Source organism: Panthera tigris, chromosome C2, assembly GCF_018350195.1.
Source record: "Panthera tigris isolate Pti1 chromosome C2, P.tigris_Pti1_mat1.1, whole genome shotgun sequence".
NCBI lineage: Eukaryota > Metazoa > Chordata > Mammalia > Carnivora > Felidae > Panthera > Panthera tigris.
The window spans coordinates 104,628,968-104,647,252 of NC_056668.1; the positions used below are offsets into that span (position 1 = coordinate 104,628,968).

Genomic DNA, 18,285 nt, shown 5'->3' on the forward strand with positions numbered 1-18,285 from the left:
TAAGCCCAGAAAAACATAGCTTTTAGCTGCTTGGTACTGAAAATTTCAGGCAAAATTCCAAAAGCCCTCAAAGCTAATGTCGAATTGACAAAGTGCCAAAAACCTCTCTGGCATTAAACTTCCACTTTTTATTTTCTCTCTTCAGGTGAACAGCTTGTGAAAATAATAATGTGATAATGCCACCCTGTGTTCCAAATATCTCAGAGCACCATCTTGTTAAGCCTCTTGGTGTCCCTTTGAGACTAATGGGAATTGAGCCGACTTATTCATGTTATAGATGAGAAAATCCCACAGAAGGTGCGTCAAGTATCTGGGCCCTGGCCACGCAGACTTATCACATAGGTCCCGGGTCTGGATTTAGTTCTCAAAACAATGCCGAAGTGTTGTAAGAAAGAACCTGAAAAGTTTAACATCAAAAAGGGCTAGAGCAAGTCTTACAGAGGCTACAAGGTGGGTTGGGGTAATATCTGGTGAAAGTGATCAGAACACATCCTAGGAAGAATAACAAGGCATAGTCTAGGCATAGCAATAAGGCACAGTCTAGGCATGGGGCAAATTACAATCAGTAAGAATTGGTGAAGGCCATCAGCAGATCTAAGGTAGAATTAGTATCATCTTAAACCAGCAGGCATGGTGGATTTTTGTCTTTTTTTTTTTTTTTTGGTACATCTGAGCCCCCATCCCATAATTATAGAATTTACTGTTACAGGGGCGCCTGGGTGGCGCAGTCGGTTAAGCGTCCGACTTCAGCCAGGTCACGATCTCGCGGTCCGTGAGTTCGAGCCCCGCGTCGGGCTCTGGGCTGATGGCTCGGAGCCTGGAGCCTGTTTCCAATTCTGTGTCTCCCTCTCTCTCTGACCCTCCCCCGTTCATGCTCTGTCTCTCTCTGTCCCAAAAATAAATAAAAAAACGTTGAAAAAAAATTTAAAAAAAAAAAGAATTTACTGTTACAGAAGTTACAATAAGGAACAGGATTCTACCACCACTTCCCCACTACAAGACAAAAGTAACTTTCTTTCCCTGAGTCCTAGCAATCTGATTTTGAACATATGATGTAAATCAGTCAAGGGGATGGCCCTGTTCAGGACTCTGAATCTGGAGGAAGTATCTCAAGGAAGCAAGGAACATTTTAGAGCTCCTTATGACCACTGTATCCAATGTCCCATGAGGCCAGCAGCACTTGAACAATGTTGTCCTGCATGTATGCCTTTGCCTGAGGTTCTGGTCAACCATGTTCCTTTAGTGTCCCCTTTTCTTCTGAGTATGATGCTCTAGACTTTCCTGTCAATTTAGTGAGATAGCTGATAATAAAATAAGTTTTCCTAATAAGTAAATTTTATTATTCTAATAAATTCATTTTTAGCTGCAATTAACTTGGGTCAGGTTCTGTAGTTTGTAACCTGGAAGACTGAAATAGGCAGTGGCCAAGGATGTAGAGAAACATCATCAAGCAAATCCAGCAGCATATGTCAAGTTTGTAGCAGTGGTTTGGAAGACTTCCTTCCAGGTGGAGGAAGTACAGGTATGGCAGAAAGTACTAAATGATCTAAAATCTGTTCTCTTGTCTTATTTTTATGTGTCCTATAGGACTATGTTTCCCAAGTCTCCCCTGTATGTCATCTGACTGAGTTCAGTAAAAAGAATGTAAGCTGAGTGACGTGTGTCTCATTCAGACCTGTCCCACTAAAAACTTCCACATATGTTGCTCCATTTCTTTTTCCCTTTCTGGTTTGCTGGAATGTAGACGACTTTAGAGTGACCCTGGAAGCCACCTGTTGAAGATGGTGGAACCCCCAACATCCTGTGTTCTCTAAATGACTATATGAAGAAGGATTGCCCCACTGACCTGCTCACCAGTCCAGTATGGATACCTAATCAAGAAATAAACTACTACTGTGTTTGAGCTATTATACTTTTGGAGAGCTATTTGTTGTTGCATAGCCTAAACATACTATGTATGGTAAAAACCCAGTTGGTCAAGAAAAAATTCAAAATCAGAGCAGAACCAAAGGAAAGGCTGTTATTTTATTAATTATCAAATGAGAGGTAGGATAAAAGATGTTGAGTCCTTGAACTGATGGTCTACAGATTTGGAATTTCTCTCAATTAGGAAAAAAACAGATGACAGTTGGGATAGAATCTCTAAAGGTAGATTTGCAGCTACAGCTATACAAGTTGAAAGGATGCAAGCAAAAAGGTTCATTAAAGATTTGATGATCCTGAACTGCAGAATTTATGAGATCAACAAATTTAAAATCTTTGTTTCTTTTTAATACATTGAAGTATCTCCATGCTACAGATAATTAAGAGATAAATTATAACTCTGATTCTTCTTTTTCCCTTTTAACCTAGTTTTCCCTTCCCAAATAGATTCAAATAATGCATTTTACCCTTCCTCCTGGGTGATTTTTTCCCCATCCTCTATCTTAATTCATTTCTTAATTTTCCTCTTTCTTACTCGTTCTCAAATGAAAAGTTTCTCATGGGGATCAGTCATATTTTGGTAATCATATCAGTTCTTAGAATCACACAATGCCTTGAGTATGTACCCAATAAATGTTTGTTGAATGAAGACATTATTCTCATTCTCTATTTTAAGGAGACAACATTGCACTAATGTCCTCTTTCCATGTTCAAGTTGAAAGAGATCTTAGAGATCAATTAGTCCAACTACTAGACAGACACACACACACACACACACACACACACACACACACACACACGGTCTCAGTCTACATCATCTCTGATGTAGAATATCTAGTCTGTGCATACATATTTCTGATAATGAGAAGCTCACTGCTTTATAAGAAAGCTTACACTACTGAAGGACAGCTCGATAGTTTATAAAGTTGTGTTTATTTAAATATTTTTGAAATTATTTTTTAATGTTTATTTACTTTTGAGAGAGAGAGCCACACAGACTGCAAGTGGGGGAGGGGCAGAAAGAGAGTGAGACACAGAATCCGAAGCAGGCTCCAGGCTCTGAGCTGTCAGCACAGAGCCTGACACGGGCTCAAACTCACGAATGTTAAGATCATGACTTGAGCCAAAGTCCGACACTTAACCAACTGAGCCACTCAGGTGCCCCATAAGTTGTACTTATTTTAAATTAAAAAAATTCTCCTTAAAACTTTCACTGATTGCTTAGCATTGGGGGTCCTTCGAGGCCACATACCCCATAGAAATTCCCTTGCCTGGTAATAAAAAACCTGCTTTTCAGTTCTAACTTTGAGGCTGATCAACTATCTGACCTTTGACAAGCTGTTTCTCCTCTTCTGAATGAAATTTCAACTATGAAATGAGAGGTAGGAAAACAAATAATGTTTAAAATCGTTGATAAAAATAACAGAAACTTATTACACACCACTGGAGACTTATCTCTAGGCTAACTCTAATCATTAGTTAACACTATTTTGATAAGGCTACTTAACCAGAAAACATGTACCAATTTGTATAATTATTTCATCCACAGTTTTTTATCTTCTCAAAGGTATCAGGAAAAAAAACTTCAAAGTCATACTGAAGTCCAGATACAATGCCTTTATTAATATTCCCAGTAATTCAAATAAAACTTAAAATTTGTAAATTTGTATGACTTGCTCTAAGGCACTGAAGTTTGATATTCTTTTCTAATTCAAATTGTTAGGCTGAGTCTATCTTTGAGCAATTATTACAATATATAGATACCATATCATGGATTATCAATAGACCTGCTCTCTATGCCAAAACTATGATCAGCCCGATATAGTTCCATTAGTTCCAATGCACCCAAAATGAAGACCTAGGTGGAGAAATCTTTCTTTCCTGCCACTGTGGTGCACAGGGGTCAGAGACCAAGCACCAAAACAGCATCCTGGAGAAATATGCTATTGAGATCACTGCAGAATGTTGAATTCAAGATGGGTTTTCCACCAAGATGGGTCTTATTATTGATGTCAGGCACCATGAAACGTAGTGTGTTGAGTGCCGAAGTGCCAATGAGATGATGCCAAAGATACAAGTAAGATGAAAATTAAGAGCACACAACAAATTAGGCAGGATTAAAATGACCTGAATTCATCCTAGGTAACTGGCTGCCCAGGTAGGCGGTTGTGTTTTCTGTGCTCTGGTTTGAGCTTACTGATGGGAGGGAGCCAGATTCATTTAGAGGTGCTGGGATTTAAAAGACTAGCTAAAATGAGAAATGCATGGTATTCAGACTTATTTCTCTTTGGAGGATATTTCTGTTCTTTCAGATACTTGGATAGCTTCCTTAGAAAGTCTCTAAGCTCTCTTCAGTTCTCTGAAACAGTTCAGATTACCCCTACAGTTTCTAGTAATATTTAATATAAATTTCACATCAGTTAGGTCATATCTACTTAGGCCCAACATACACATAAAGTAAGACATAAAGGGTGTCTTACATAAAGTAAGACATAAAGTAAGAATGTGTCTTGTGAGTAAAATTGGGAGAGTGAAGGAACACTTGATGGTAAAATATGATAACTAAAAACAAAAATCATTTGATGGAAATCCCTATGCAGAAGCATCAACTCAGAGTGATTCTCCAGGAAGCTGAAGAACTGCCCTTGGGCACCTGATATCACCCTATCCATAATGCTAGAAATTTACTAAAACCCAGAATCCATTTGGAACCAATTAGGGTCCTGCTTCACTAAAATAGTCTCAAGAATCCCTATTTCCTTCTAAGAAACTACCCTTTGGGATTTTCTTACAATACATTCCACTTTCAGTCTCTCCCCTACTGAAACTGGTCCTGTTGGGACTCTAGCTAGAAGAGGTGCTTCTGATTGGAAGCTGTGATGGAAACTGAGGCAACAGAAATGAGTCTGTGACTACCTGAAATGTAAGAATAATTTCCAAAACCAACTTAACTTTCTTACTTCCAAAAATAGGTTGAAAATAGCTGTAAGAACCACACCTGTCAATCAGCTCTCCCTATATTCAGCCACCCTGAAGAGCATCCTAACTAGGGTGGTTTTCAACTAAGTAAATATGCCCTTAAATCTTTTCTAATCAAAGGTTATCAAGCCTTTGCAATGGTGGGTGGACCATGAAAAAGAGATCCATGAGCATATTTTTGCATTGGCAAGAAAACAAAAATGTCACTCAACTAAATTTAAGATTGTTCACACACATCTGCTACCACCAGAATGTTATAAACAAGAAAAAGAAGAAGAAGAAGAAGAAGAAGAAGAAGAAGAAGAAGAAGAAGAAAGAAAGAAAGAAAGAAATGTGAATGGTTCACAGTCTAAATAGCTCTAAATATATTTCTATTGTTCAGATGACTTATGCTATTTCAACAATGATTGAAAGGCTATCAAAGCAGAAGCCAAAACATGTTTGTGGTGTATCATACAGCAACAGTTTTTGGTTAAATAAATACACAGACAACCATATCTCAACTACAAAATGGATAATACTAGATAGCTGTTATTATAAATACATCACTAAAATGTGTGCAAAACGAAATATAAAATGCTACACTTCTGACAATATCATAATTGAATGACATCCTTGAGAGACAAATACTGAGACAAATATTGCAGAGAATAAATTTCTGAATCAGGTACATTTCCCCCCCATTTGAGGATATAAAACAGATGTGTTTTGTGATATGAGCCTCAAATCCTCTAAATTAGAATGTTGCAGTATAATCAACCAGAATGATCTGTCCAAAGTCCACTACCAGCAGAAAATGAATGCAGTTTATCATAAAGAAATAAAGTTTTAAAATCACAGAGGTGCACTCAACAGTATTTTGATAGTATGCAAGGCACTCCTTATTCATCTGTAAAAATCAAAGCAGGATTATAAAATTTGGGGAAATGAAGCTAAAAGAACTGGAATCATAAATCTACGTTTCATTCCCTTCAAAAAGTGGTTTCTTTTAACTATTGACACTAATTAAAGAAATCATCAGTGGGTCTATTAAGCCAAGCAGGCAAAAAAGTATAACAAGATCTCCTTAATTTAAAATTAAGTCACATCCTCCAAAATCTTACACTGTCAAAATGTAAATGTAATTTATCCAAAAATCAAATGCCAAATTACTAATGAGTTAAGAAGCAACAACAACTTCACTTGGAAATTATCTATAACAAAAGAATTAGTTATATTTGAAGCAGGGTTTTAGCTAAGTAAATTACATTTACTACTGGTTTTTACATGAGAAGAACTATTGAGGGAAATAAATTCCATATTACAATAATATAAAAAGATAGTTTTAGTAGACTTTAAAATAAATGGTTCATTATAAATAAATGTTCCAAACCTCGCTTAACTGACCTGAGAAAAGATAATTATTTGTTATATTACTTTTTTATGACACTATGTTCTCTTAGACAAATTTGAATAGTTCATCAAAATATCTATTGGGATCATTCTTGGTAGCAGTTTGAAGTATCTTTTCTTCATTGGTTATGTGATATCATATCATAGAACTAACACCTTTGACAGTTTTAAGGAGGGTATTTAAAGATGTTTTTGAATAAACCATTTTTTACATTTCTGGTTTGAACAGTTAAATTAGACTATTTGAAACTAATAAAATATTTCCAATGATGCCTAAAAGTATGTCTTTAGTGCCCTATCTTTAGTCATTTTATAAAAGCATCTGTCCTTTCCACCTACTATAGGCTTTTACTGTATATATTTTATCCTGTAAATTTAAATTTTTCATAAGTTATTAAATGTCCCCTATGTGTCCCAATATTAGAATACCTAAACATTTGCTCTTTTTGGTAACAGAAATATGAGCTGCAATTTAAAAAATTAGAACTGCCCTTCTAAACACAAATCAGAAACTACTTTTCAAAAAGAGCCTTGTTTTTACAAATGGCAACAAACTGCAAAGTTGGAATTATTTAAATGTGTATAAAGAAATGCTATTTCCAAAGCAATTGTTTTCTCCAACTGCAATGCAATTAATTTACGGTAAATTAAAACAAAAACTTAGATTCTCAAAATTCAAAGCACCATTCACATACCAACTGTTGTGATGAGAAAGTAACTTTTTCAAATTAATATATTAACACTTCCTAATACAATATCTTTAAGTGGTTAATATTGAATTTGAAATGCAATAAAGGTCACCACTTTTTACAGTAGCCTAGCTCAATTAGACTTCAGAGTTTCCTTTCTATGTATGAAAAATATAATACACATAAAATAGATGACATATTTGGGAAACTTACACTGTCAGATTGCTTGCCCTGGTCACAGTCCCACGTTGTCCCACTCTGCCCAGACCTCTCCATGGTGCTGACGAGCTACCCTTGCCCATTTGAGAGGGAAGAGTTATTTATTCGAACTGGTTTTGAAAGAAATCCATAAAGAGTCGCCTGTGTTAGCAAGTAAAGTTATCTGAAGAATTTCTGTAACACATACTACAAAGGAGATGCTTTGCCCTTCAGTTATCAATCACGATGCTCAGACAGCTCAAAGAAGATTTTGGAGCAGAAATCTTCAAGTATTGACAAAAAAGAGAGAGAGCTCTTTGGGAGATGAAGTTTGCTGATTTTCTTCAGTGTTCTTCAAATTGAAAACACACACACACACACACACACACACACACACACACACACAGAATACAAGGCTACCCAGAGAACAGAGGATTCCGAAAAGTTCTTGATCTTAATGCAGAAAACAAGCTCCCATTAGTCCAAAGCATCCAATTCACTTCATCCTATCATTGCATCTACTTTTTGATAAAAAATAGTAAAATGAAATAAAGCTCAGAATTCGACAAGGCACTGCACACACTATGTAAATAGATATGCCTCACTGTAGCCTTAGCTTCTGTCTGCTGAAGATTATCACAGCAGAAATCAGGCTCTTGTGGCTTTCACAGATTATCTCTTTCTGAGGCTGAAACGTATAAAGAGCCACATGACACCCAATGATGTCATCTCTAAAGCAGGTCACAGTTGCTGCTGTATGTAGATGAAGTCCTTCTAGTGAAGTGTTTGGCATAGTGATTTTCTTGAAAATCTACTTGCATTCAATAGCATGGTCTTCTATCAATATCCGTAACCCTATCAAAATACTGGCATAAAGAGAAAATCAATTTATTGCTTACATGTGAAGCAGCATGTCTGTTTAAGTTAAAACCAGCTTCTGCTGCCACTTTAGGAAATGAATAATTGTAATTAACTCATGGCAAATATAGTGAAGAAGGAGCTGTTACGGGAGCTAGACAAACTGTAGAGACACAGAATTTACCCCTAAAACACTTTTCAGAATTTTTAGCAAGTTAAAAAAATTATTCTTCTTAAAATCAATCCATGAAAATGGCAGAATAAAAATTAATTCAACTGTCTTCAACTTCTGACACCATTTTATGCAACTAAACTTTAAAGATGTTTCAAAGACATAAAATCCTTTCACTACCTGAAAGGATCTGAGTACGTTTTCAAATGTTGGCAGGAAACTTTAACTTATTACTTTTAGATATTTTTCAACTCTGAATAAAGTAACAGTTAAAATTTTAACTATAACTAACCCGTACATGTAACTGGTGATGGTATATATACATAGTATTTTTAAAAATGTGTAATAATGAGAAATGCCCATTTCCACTTTAGGTGATGTATTTCTTTTCTCTTTCTCAACTATGTAGTCACACATCACACATTTTAGGATTTTCAGTCATAGTTGACATTCCTGTCAGCTAATAGTTAAGTCATTGAATCCCCCCTTTATGCCAACTAAATAATCTTCATAATGTGAAGAGTACTCTGAAACTAATCTAATCAGTTTATTGAATGTATCACCTTTCAATAAAAACCCAAATGGATCAAACAACAGAAACCTTCCTTGAAGAGCACAGTACACTGAGGAAGAGAAAACAGAATTTTCTACACAACTAATGCCACTGGGAAAATTCCATTAAAACAATAGCGATTGTTATGGTATCAGATCAGGAAAAATTTGCTTCAACACCTCCCCAAGTGTATTGATGCCATGCTATAATCCTCTCCATGATTGAAATAAAAATTGGAAGAAATATTAATCACCTGGATGTTCTGGTCATGTAAGTTTACTAAATAAAATGTTATTTTTTTTTGCAATTCCTATAACATAGTGCTTTTTATACTTCAAAAAAATATTACTTGGAGGATTGCCTGGAACATTTTTTTTTTTAATACAGAATCTCAGGACCCTTCTCAGATATTCTGATGCAACATATTTGCTGTGGTTCTGAAATCTGTATTTTTTTAAAAGTTCCCAAAGTAATTCTTACTTGGAAAACATTGCAATAATTGATATAGTACAATGTACACAATCTTTAAAAAAAAATCACAACAGGCAAAAAAAAAATTTGATATTTATCATAATAAAAGGCCAAATTGCTGCTACATGAAGCATCCAATGTTGGGAGGGACCCTTCTTCTCATGTCCTCAGGTTTCCATGAGGAAGCACTTTCCTAAATATTTCTAGCCTCTGACTTCCACACCACAATCCTCTCCATGAAGGTAGAAAGGTAGGCCTGATTGGAGGATTGGGCAAAGGGACTGGGTAGCCCAGGATCATTCTCTCTCCATTTTTCTATGAGATCCAACTCCCTGTGCAAGATCTGTGGGGTGAGTCTGACAGTTTTCAGTGCTTCCCATGATTGGTAAGTTTCCCTACAAAGGTCAGCTCAATGGTGCCATAAGTCAGTTACACCCTCAAATCCAAGTTTGACAGTAAGTAAAGATGAGATTTGGGTATCACTCTTCCTAAATCTCTTGCCTTTCAAAATAAGTTTCCAAATCAAGAAGGGAAAAGGAGTTATTTATTGGCTCCCTAAAACTACATCTTCTGACACTCGTCCTTTTTATTTAAACCCTGCCAGCCAGTTAATGTAACCAGTTTTACATGTGAAGTAACTTAATAATATTTGCATTTGCGTAATACAATTCTGTGATAAAGGCCTATAAAAAGGAGTGTAAAAATTTCATTGGAAGTTCTCAAAATGCATTGTTCAACTCATATTAATTTTATTATTGAGCCAGTTAGAAACTCCAGCTCTTGGAATTTTTCTTCAATAAGTACTAATTCGAGAACAGTGTTTACGGAGTGTTCCATGGATTAATAGTTCAATAAGATGTGACTCTTATTGGGTTTCATGGTCACAGAAGTTTGGAAAACATGAAAAACAGTACCCTACCCTCCTGCAAATTCAAAATGTGTATTAGCTTACAAAGGCTCTAAGAGGTCCTGAAGTAAATAAATGGGTTTATTTCACCCTTCCTCCAATTAACATCCATCAATATCCTATAAAACTAATATTCCAGGCACCACATCATGGGAAATTCTGCTCTAGAAGATATTTCAGCAGATTTTTATTAATAATAATACCTCAACCTTCTATACAACTAATCAATAAAATGTTATTATCTCCTATAAGTTACCAGTGCATCTGTGAGAAGAGTTGCCAACCATGACTGAGGAATTATGTAAATTCTGCAAGAGCAGGGGTTGTGTGTATTTGGGTGATTGTGTCTCCAGGGCTCGGCAAAGGCCCAGCACACAGGCACTCAGATATTTGTTGAATAAGTGAACAGATGATGTACACCTAATCCAGGGATATGAATAACTACCCCATCCCCAATGATGTCTTACTTACAAAAAGAAAGGAAGTCTGAAAGAGCCTTAGGCCAAAGAGCTTCCAGAATAAAAGGAACACAATAATAGATCTCACTCTAGTTCTATCACATTCAACTTCTCCTTGGATCCTAAAGCATCTTTCATACTCACCCAATGAGTGAAACACTGATTTGTAATACTAAAATTGGATTTTATAACAAAGAGTACACTCTGGGTCTAACAAGGGGATTTGACACTGTATCTCACCAAAGCTGTAGAATATGGACAGGATCTATGTGAGGACAAATGCTGAGACTGGACTTGAGGTAAAGTACAAAGGAAACAAGTTCCTTCTCAACTCTCTTTATCAAAAGTAAAATGCTTAATGCATCTAGGAGGACTTATTATATTGCTATGGATGAGTCAGTTATCAAACAATGAACTGTCATTTTGTATATCATTTGGAACCCAGAAAATGATTGCTATTAGTAGTCCTTTAAAAAAAATTGATCCCCAAACTGAAACAACGTGCTTACTTTTAAACCTATTAAGAAAAATGTCCTCAAATCATTATTAAAAGGATAATTTGTGGGACACCTGGGTGGCTCGGTAGGTTAAACGTCCAACTCTTACTTTAGGCTCAGGTCTTGATCTTGCGGTTTATAAGATGAGCTCTGTAACTGTGCTGTAGTGCAAGGCCTGCTTGGGATTCTCTCTCTTCTTATCTCTCTGTCCCTCCCCCACTCGCACTGTCTTTCTCTCTCAGAATAAATAAATAAACATTTAAAAAAGGATAATTTGAGAAAAAGAATCTATAACATCAACCAATATTCAAAGATATATAAAGGAGTGTTTTGGCATGAAGATAAATATCTTTATATAAAATTTATTTGGGGCACCTGAGTGGCTCAGTTGGTTAAGCGGCCAACTTCAGCTCAGGTCACATTCTTGCAGTCCATGAGTTCGAGCTCTGTATCGGGCTCTATGCTGACAGCTCAAAACCTGAAGCCTGCTTCAGATTCTGTGTCTCCCTCTCTCTCTCTGCCCCTCTCCCACTCACACTCTGTCTCTCAAAACTGAATAAACATTAAAAAATTTATAAAAATATATTCATTCAAACTGTCACATATGGTCATATATTATATAATGTAATTTCTAAAGCTTTGAGAAAAAAAAAATTGTTCTCTAAGACTCTGGTTTGACGAAAAGAGAACCAGATCTACTTTTATGCAAGTACCAAGAAGTCTCTTTTTACATATGACTCCTATATTCACTGAACCAAAATTTTGGGATGAATAGACTTATAATTTGTGCTATTTTGGGGGTCTGAGAGGCTGGGTGGGAGATAGAGTTTGAGTACTGAACATTAAAACTCATGGACTTAAGTTTATAACAGCTGGGCATAATATTGTAACTTGTCCCTGACCTGGAGAATCTAGGTTAGTAAATTATTAAGTAGCACAAGGCTTACATTCTCTATCATTTCGCAGCTTTCAAGACTATACTGGAAGACGTCCCCAGAAATCCTCCTTTAGAGTATGGGTTCCCCCCAAAACAAGTGTGACTTTCTAAGAAGACTTTATCCTTTTAGTCACAAGATTGTTCCTGATATATTTAAAGCCTGGAAGTTATAAATCTCAAAACGGGCAATAAAGCTTGAGGGTAATAAAGCAGTTTGAATGTAGCTGTACAGGTCATGTTTGGCAGGCAGAAGCAGGACTGGCCTTTGGTAGCATACTTGGGCAGGTGTGACAGGTCACCTGGCTGCCTGTTGCTAACTCTTCCAGCTACTCTTGCTAAAATCTAGGGCAACCCCAGCAGCCCCAAACACAGGAGGGCTCCATGGACTTCTCTTCAGGACAAATGAAGTAATGGGGTCTTTAGCTGGCCCAGACCACACTAATCTTTGAACCTGCTCAGAACTGTAATTCTTCCTCACCAGGAGTGAAGTAAGGCTGTGTGGCTAGAGTTCCGTGTGTTGCATTGACCTGTCTGAGAAGTGAGGACAAGTAACCCATTCACCCCAACATCCTGCAGATTCTGTTTCTTTTTTCCCAAATCTGAAGGGAGGAGAGTGACCTAGGCTGGCTTTTTTTGTGTACATGGGCGTGGTCTCTCAGGAGAGGCCTAATCACTGAGAAGCAAAACAACTTTCAACCCAGTTTTAACTTTGGACCTTGAATATTAATCTTAAAAGAAGCAACACTAAAACAAATGCTTGATGTATTACTTCTGTAATGTACAGTTCCAATCCTAGAGGAAAAAACATATATATAATTCTCATGGATTCATTTGGTGAATCAGAAGCAGGCGCTGTGCCCCTGAATGGGAATCAAGTTAACATTTCCACTCCTGCCGTTCACAACTTTTGCATTGTTTTGAACACATAGAGTGTTTTCAAGAGCAGAATCAGAATCTACTGACATTTATCAAGAGACTTCTGGGTCCCAGGCTCTGTGCTATGTTTCACATAGGTAATGCCAATTAACCTTCACAGCGATACCAACCCATCTCTAAGGTGGGTGTTATTTCCAGTTTGCAGATGAAGAATCGTTTCTCAAGTGGTACATCTTAGACTCAAAAAAACTATGGCAGAGCTGCTATTTAGTTATGGTCCCTTACTAAGCCAGGGCCTCATTCCATGAGCCACAGAGCCCCCTGTAGGCCACACCATAATAACACAGGAACCAATGGAAGTAAGCAGGCGTGGCCAGGAAGGAAGATCCAGGCAGAATGAACCAAACAGGACTGAAAATGTCTCCAAACAATCCAAAAATATTTCTGGGTTTATCCGAGGGGTATGCTAATGACTTGTGAAAAGGTTATCAAGTCATTTAGAATGTACCATTCTACAGTTTCTTTACATGATATTCTATTAGACAAATTACAGATTTTTCAAAGCTGGGAACTAAAAGAATAAGTAATATGAAATTGGTTAATAAAATACACAAATAATTTTCTACTGTTGTCTTCTATGCAATAACTAATATTTTTATGATAAAAAGTTCTTTTTTTCTCATTTTGATACCCATCAGCTCCACTTCCCAATAACTTGCTGCTCAAAATTGCTATTTCTAAAACAATTTTTTCTGTTACCTCATGATACAGTGTGGGATAAGGAGATTTAATATGCAAATTGCTAACATAACAATATATCTTCCCTCATGTTGCTCTTTAATTTGGCATTGAGCAGCTGAGGCTTGAGGTTTTAAGCAAAGAGCACTGAATGAGGCAATTTATAAAATGAAATGAGGATTATTTTTTCAATTATTTCCTGTTTTTAGTTTATTTATTTTTGAGAGCGAGAGATAGAGAGAGCGAGCACACACACAAGCGGAAGAAGGGCAGAGAGAGAGAAAGAGAATCCCAAGCAAGCTTCATGCTGTCAGTGCAGAGCCAGGCACGAGCTTGATCCCATGAACCATGAGATCATGACCTGAGCCAAAATCAAGACTCGGAAGCTTAACCAAATGAGCCACCCAGGCGCTCCTCAATTATTTCCTTCAGAGTTTATACCTACTAAATTGTAGAATAGTCTTAGAAATGCATTGATGCACTGATTATTTCTTCCTCTGCTTGACCATGTCTAAATTCAGGCTTATTTTCAAGTGGTACAATATTGTAGACTAGTGAAGCATGACGGCTTCAGCCCAATGAGTAACTCAAGGCAAATTAGTTATCTCTTTAGGTCTCATTTTCATCATCTGTAAAATGGAGATAATAATAGCACCTCCTTCCTATGGTCATTGAAAGGATTAAATGAAATAATCTATGGAAAGCATTAGCAAGGTGCCTGTCAAATAACAAGTGCTCAGCTCTTATTAAGATGATGATTTTGAGAGCTCATACTGAAATATTACTGTTCTTATATATTTTAGAGCAGAAATATTCTAAGAACTATATTAACCATTATGCTTAGCCAAAACAGAGCAAAAGCATACAAGAGAATCATTCTTAGCTCAGCACAGGGATTCACCCTGATCGGGTTGCTGGCTTCCCATGCAGCACCTGCCTGGGGCAGACAGCTATTGTGGGCAGTAACTGCAGTTATTATAGACATGGGGCAGGCAGAGCAGCTGGAAAGGCCCACAGGTTAGACAAGGGCAGACTGGCCTCCAATTGAGGCTGTGTTGGAGGACAGTAGAGGGTTAGCACTTGGGACAAGACAGGCAGCTGATCAAATTCACGAAGACATACAATGGTCTAGGCAGCAATAGTGAGAGATCAAGCCCAAAGAGGGCTGAGTTCAGCAAGCTGGAGGTATCTGGTAGGAGTCAGGGTCCCAGAAAATCTGCCAGGGAGATATCTCCTTGAGAGCATTTGACTTGGACTGAAGGCTTTTACCCCTAAAATTCCAAATGGACTCACTGGTTATTAGAGGAAGCTCATCTCTTTATGACAGGCTTAGCCGAAGTGGTCCAGAGCTCACTCACCCTTATCCCCTCCATAAACTTGAGGTCTACTCATTAAAGAGTAGTAAAACCAAGTCTTCCTATTTGGAACTCCCTGAGAGTATATATGAACCCAGTGGGTCTGGTAAGCTGATCAAGGTGGAGCACAGTCACTTTCCTTTCATGGGGTTATGACCATCAAAAAATGTACAAATGAATCTTCCGAAAGAGGTCCCAGCAAAGTGATGATCGTGGGGAATAAGACCCTAGCTAGACATACCAGTCCAAACAACTAAGCATGAAGTTTTTAAGAATTATGAATTGGAAATTTTATCTGCCTGACAAACTAGACACTTGGAAGTGCCCCAACAACTTATATTTGCATATTTTATTTTGCATATTTAGTGTCATGCCACCACCACTATCAATGCCACAGTTGTTATAATCAATAACCTCTACTGGAACTCTGGGCAGGGTCTGTTTGCTTTCTGAAGCTAATTCTGATAATGTTTTTTGAAAATGTTTTGATTCTCACAAAACATTTAGCCCATCGGGAATGAACCAGACTTCCACACAATGAAGAGAGTTATCCTTGTCCCAGGAGCACAGAGATAAGACACGATGATATGGTGGTGGAGCAGGATGCCACTCCCAATTCATTCTGAGACACTTTACAGGAAACAAAATTGCTGGGGACATTTGAGAGAGGAAATCTGCTCTACTAAGAAACATCAGGGGACCTGGAGGCCAGGGTAAATTAAATAAGGTAGAACTGTTAGCAAAGCTGTGCAAAAGATATTTCACATCACATTTATGTGATGACCCATGAGGGAAGAATGTGCATTTATGTGCAAAGATTCTTAAGGTGCTAGGATGTAAGTGGTGTGGCAGGGTAAATGTAAAACAAAAATAGATTATTTCAGAATTTCAATAAAGTCAAAAGGTTAACCACCCTACAGCAATACTAAAGCCATCAGGTAACACTGGACACAGCAATGGGTGATACTCTCAGGAACTGGGACTAGCAGAAAGTACAAAGGCAGTAAATGCAAACCTTTTAACTCAGAGGCAGAATGATTTCTGATATTTAGCTTTCATCATTCAGATCAAATCTTCAGTCATTGAATTTCTATTAAATTAATTCTATTGTTGTTGACAGCAAAAGCATCCTAAACACTCAATTTTCATATTATTTTTGACTTGCAAACAATGAGATAAACACACACTTTAAACATTTTCCAGTGTGGCTCATCAGCGCCCTCTCGTGACAGTGACACCAGTTAAGACAATTCATTCCCTCTAAAAATGGCTTTAAAAAGGTACAGATTCACTATTTGCTTTCTACTGTCTGCTAAAAACAGATCTTCTGCCACTGTTTTCTGCACAGCTACAAACTCAACTTGCTGCTCGCCTTTAGAATCCATAACTAGATAAAACCTTATATTAAAATACATGCAACATAATCATCTGAAAACATGTCAAAGCAACCTTTGCTTGATCCCAATGTGAATACATTATTTTGGCCGCTGGGAAGCCTTTTTACCACTGAATAAACATGATTACAAAGTAGTCAAGAAATATTTTTTTTAGTAATATACTTGTATAGTTACTTCATTTCTCTTCCTAACTTCTTTCTGTGTATTCCAGTGGCTGTCATAATGATCACAAGGGCCATATCCACAAAACTCTGCATTACAGTTGCCTGATCAGTTATTTACTACCACATTTGGGATGTTTTTTTTGGTCTGTCTGTTGTTGTTGTTGCTGTTAAGACTTTCAGCAGATGTTTCCATTCCTAAACCCTGTACCTGGGGTTCTTAAACAGCTGGCCTCTGGGACAACTGTGATCTGCAGGCAGGATCTAGTTACATTTTAAATTCTCTTACTAGTTGCCAACATTAAAAAGTTTGAATTTCTGACATCCCTTGAAAGAAGAAACCACATTTGGCAATGTCTGTCCAGCATCCTCACATGGCAGCACATCCAGGAGTCAAGTGGGGCTACCCCTTTAGGTGAGGCCTGTGCTCTTCAGTAGCCAGTGACAACCTCGTCCACATCAGCCACCTGGCCCCAGTAGGCATTTGAATTGCAACCCCTGAGTTTGTGACCCCTTTCAATTCTTCCTGTAAAACATCTCTCTATAATCCTTATAACCAAGCTAATCTTCTATCATATTAGCACCACAAAACTCTACCAGAAGCACAGACTAAAGGGAACATACTGTTACAAAGGAAAGGAAAAAGATATTCTTGGTAACAGAGGAATGCAAACACACATATGAGTAAGTTTAGGTTGAGGTCAAATGCAACTGATTTCTCTCAGACTTGATGAAGTAGTGCTTATGAATCATGTCTTCATTCTGAGATGACAACACCCTCACCATGGGTTCAAATATAGCAAATAAACAATGTAGATCCTCCTATCAATGAACCACCTGCTCACATCTTGAGATTCCTTTCTTGGAATCAAAGACCTGGTGATCAAATGATTGGCCAGTCAGGCCATAAAAAGGAAACATGGCACTCACAGGTGTGCTGCTGTCTGAGAAGGTGTTCATGCTGACAGAGCTGCTCAGCTTCTCTGAGGACACAGAGGATGGGGACGGGCTCCTCTTCTCCAGAGGGTCCTGCCTCTGCACGTACTCACGCCAGGCTCTCTGAATGCTGGGGGAAAAAATAAATAAATAAAAGCACATGCACTGTCATTCCCTGGTCACAGCCCACAGACTCAGAAAAGCACAAGGAGTCTGAAGGAATTGGCTTTGGAGACAGGGAAAATGTAACACATAGAATGTAACAGAAAATCAGAAGACCTGTACTGTTTCTCTATTTTACTGGTTTGACATTCACAGACTTGACTAAGCTAAATCAGTCTCTCAGGCTTAGTCAAAAAAAATCTTAGCAAAAAAAAAAGTCATCGAAGTGAAACTAGTTTGCATGTATAAATGTACTTTGATTTATGGGACCCAAAATCTTTCAATTTCTCATCCTATATTTCAAATGAGAATAATAAATAAGCTGACATATCTCTTACTCGTTCACTAACACAGCATTCTTGAGAGACTCTTCTGTGCCAAGGTCAGCCCTAGGCTCTGGACAGTGACTGCAATGTAGCCCTAGGGGGTGCCATTCACACAGACCTCAAAATGAAGGGAATCCCGTGTTACACAGTGTAGTCTACATGGCCAAATGCAGTGGCCCGGTTCTGGGACAAGACAGTCAAAAGCCCTGGGTCATGCATTTTTACATACTGTGGAAGGAAACAGATGGTATATAATAAGTAAATAAAGAAATGGATATGGGGCATCTGGGTAGCTCAGTT

At 37.6% G+C, this 18,285-nt stretch overlaps 1 protein-coding gene across 1 annotated transcript in view; it reads right to left on the minus strand.

The window, feature by feature from the left end:
* IQCJ (IQ motif containing J) overlaps positions 1-18,285 on the minus strand; it is a 458,243-nt gene that overhangs the window by 22,496 nt on the left and 417,462 nt on the right. Inside the window, exon 4 of the mRNA XM_042998932.1 lies at positions 17,492-17,627. Within this exon, the coding sequence (XP_042854866.1) occupies positions 17,492-17,627 (136 nt within the window). The remainder of the gene's footprint in view (positions 1-17,491; positions 17,628-18,285) is intronic.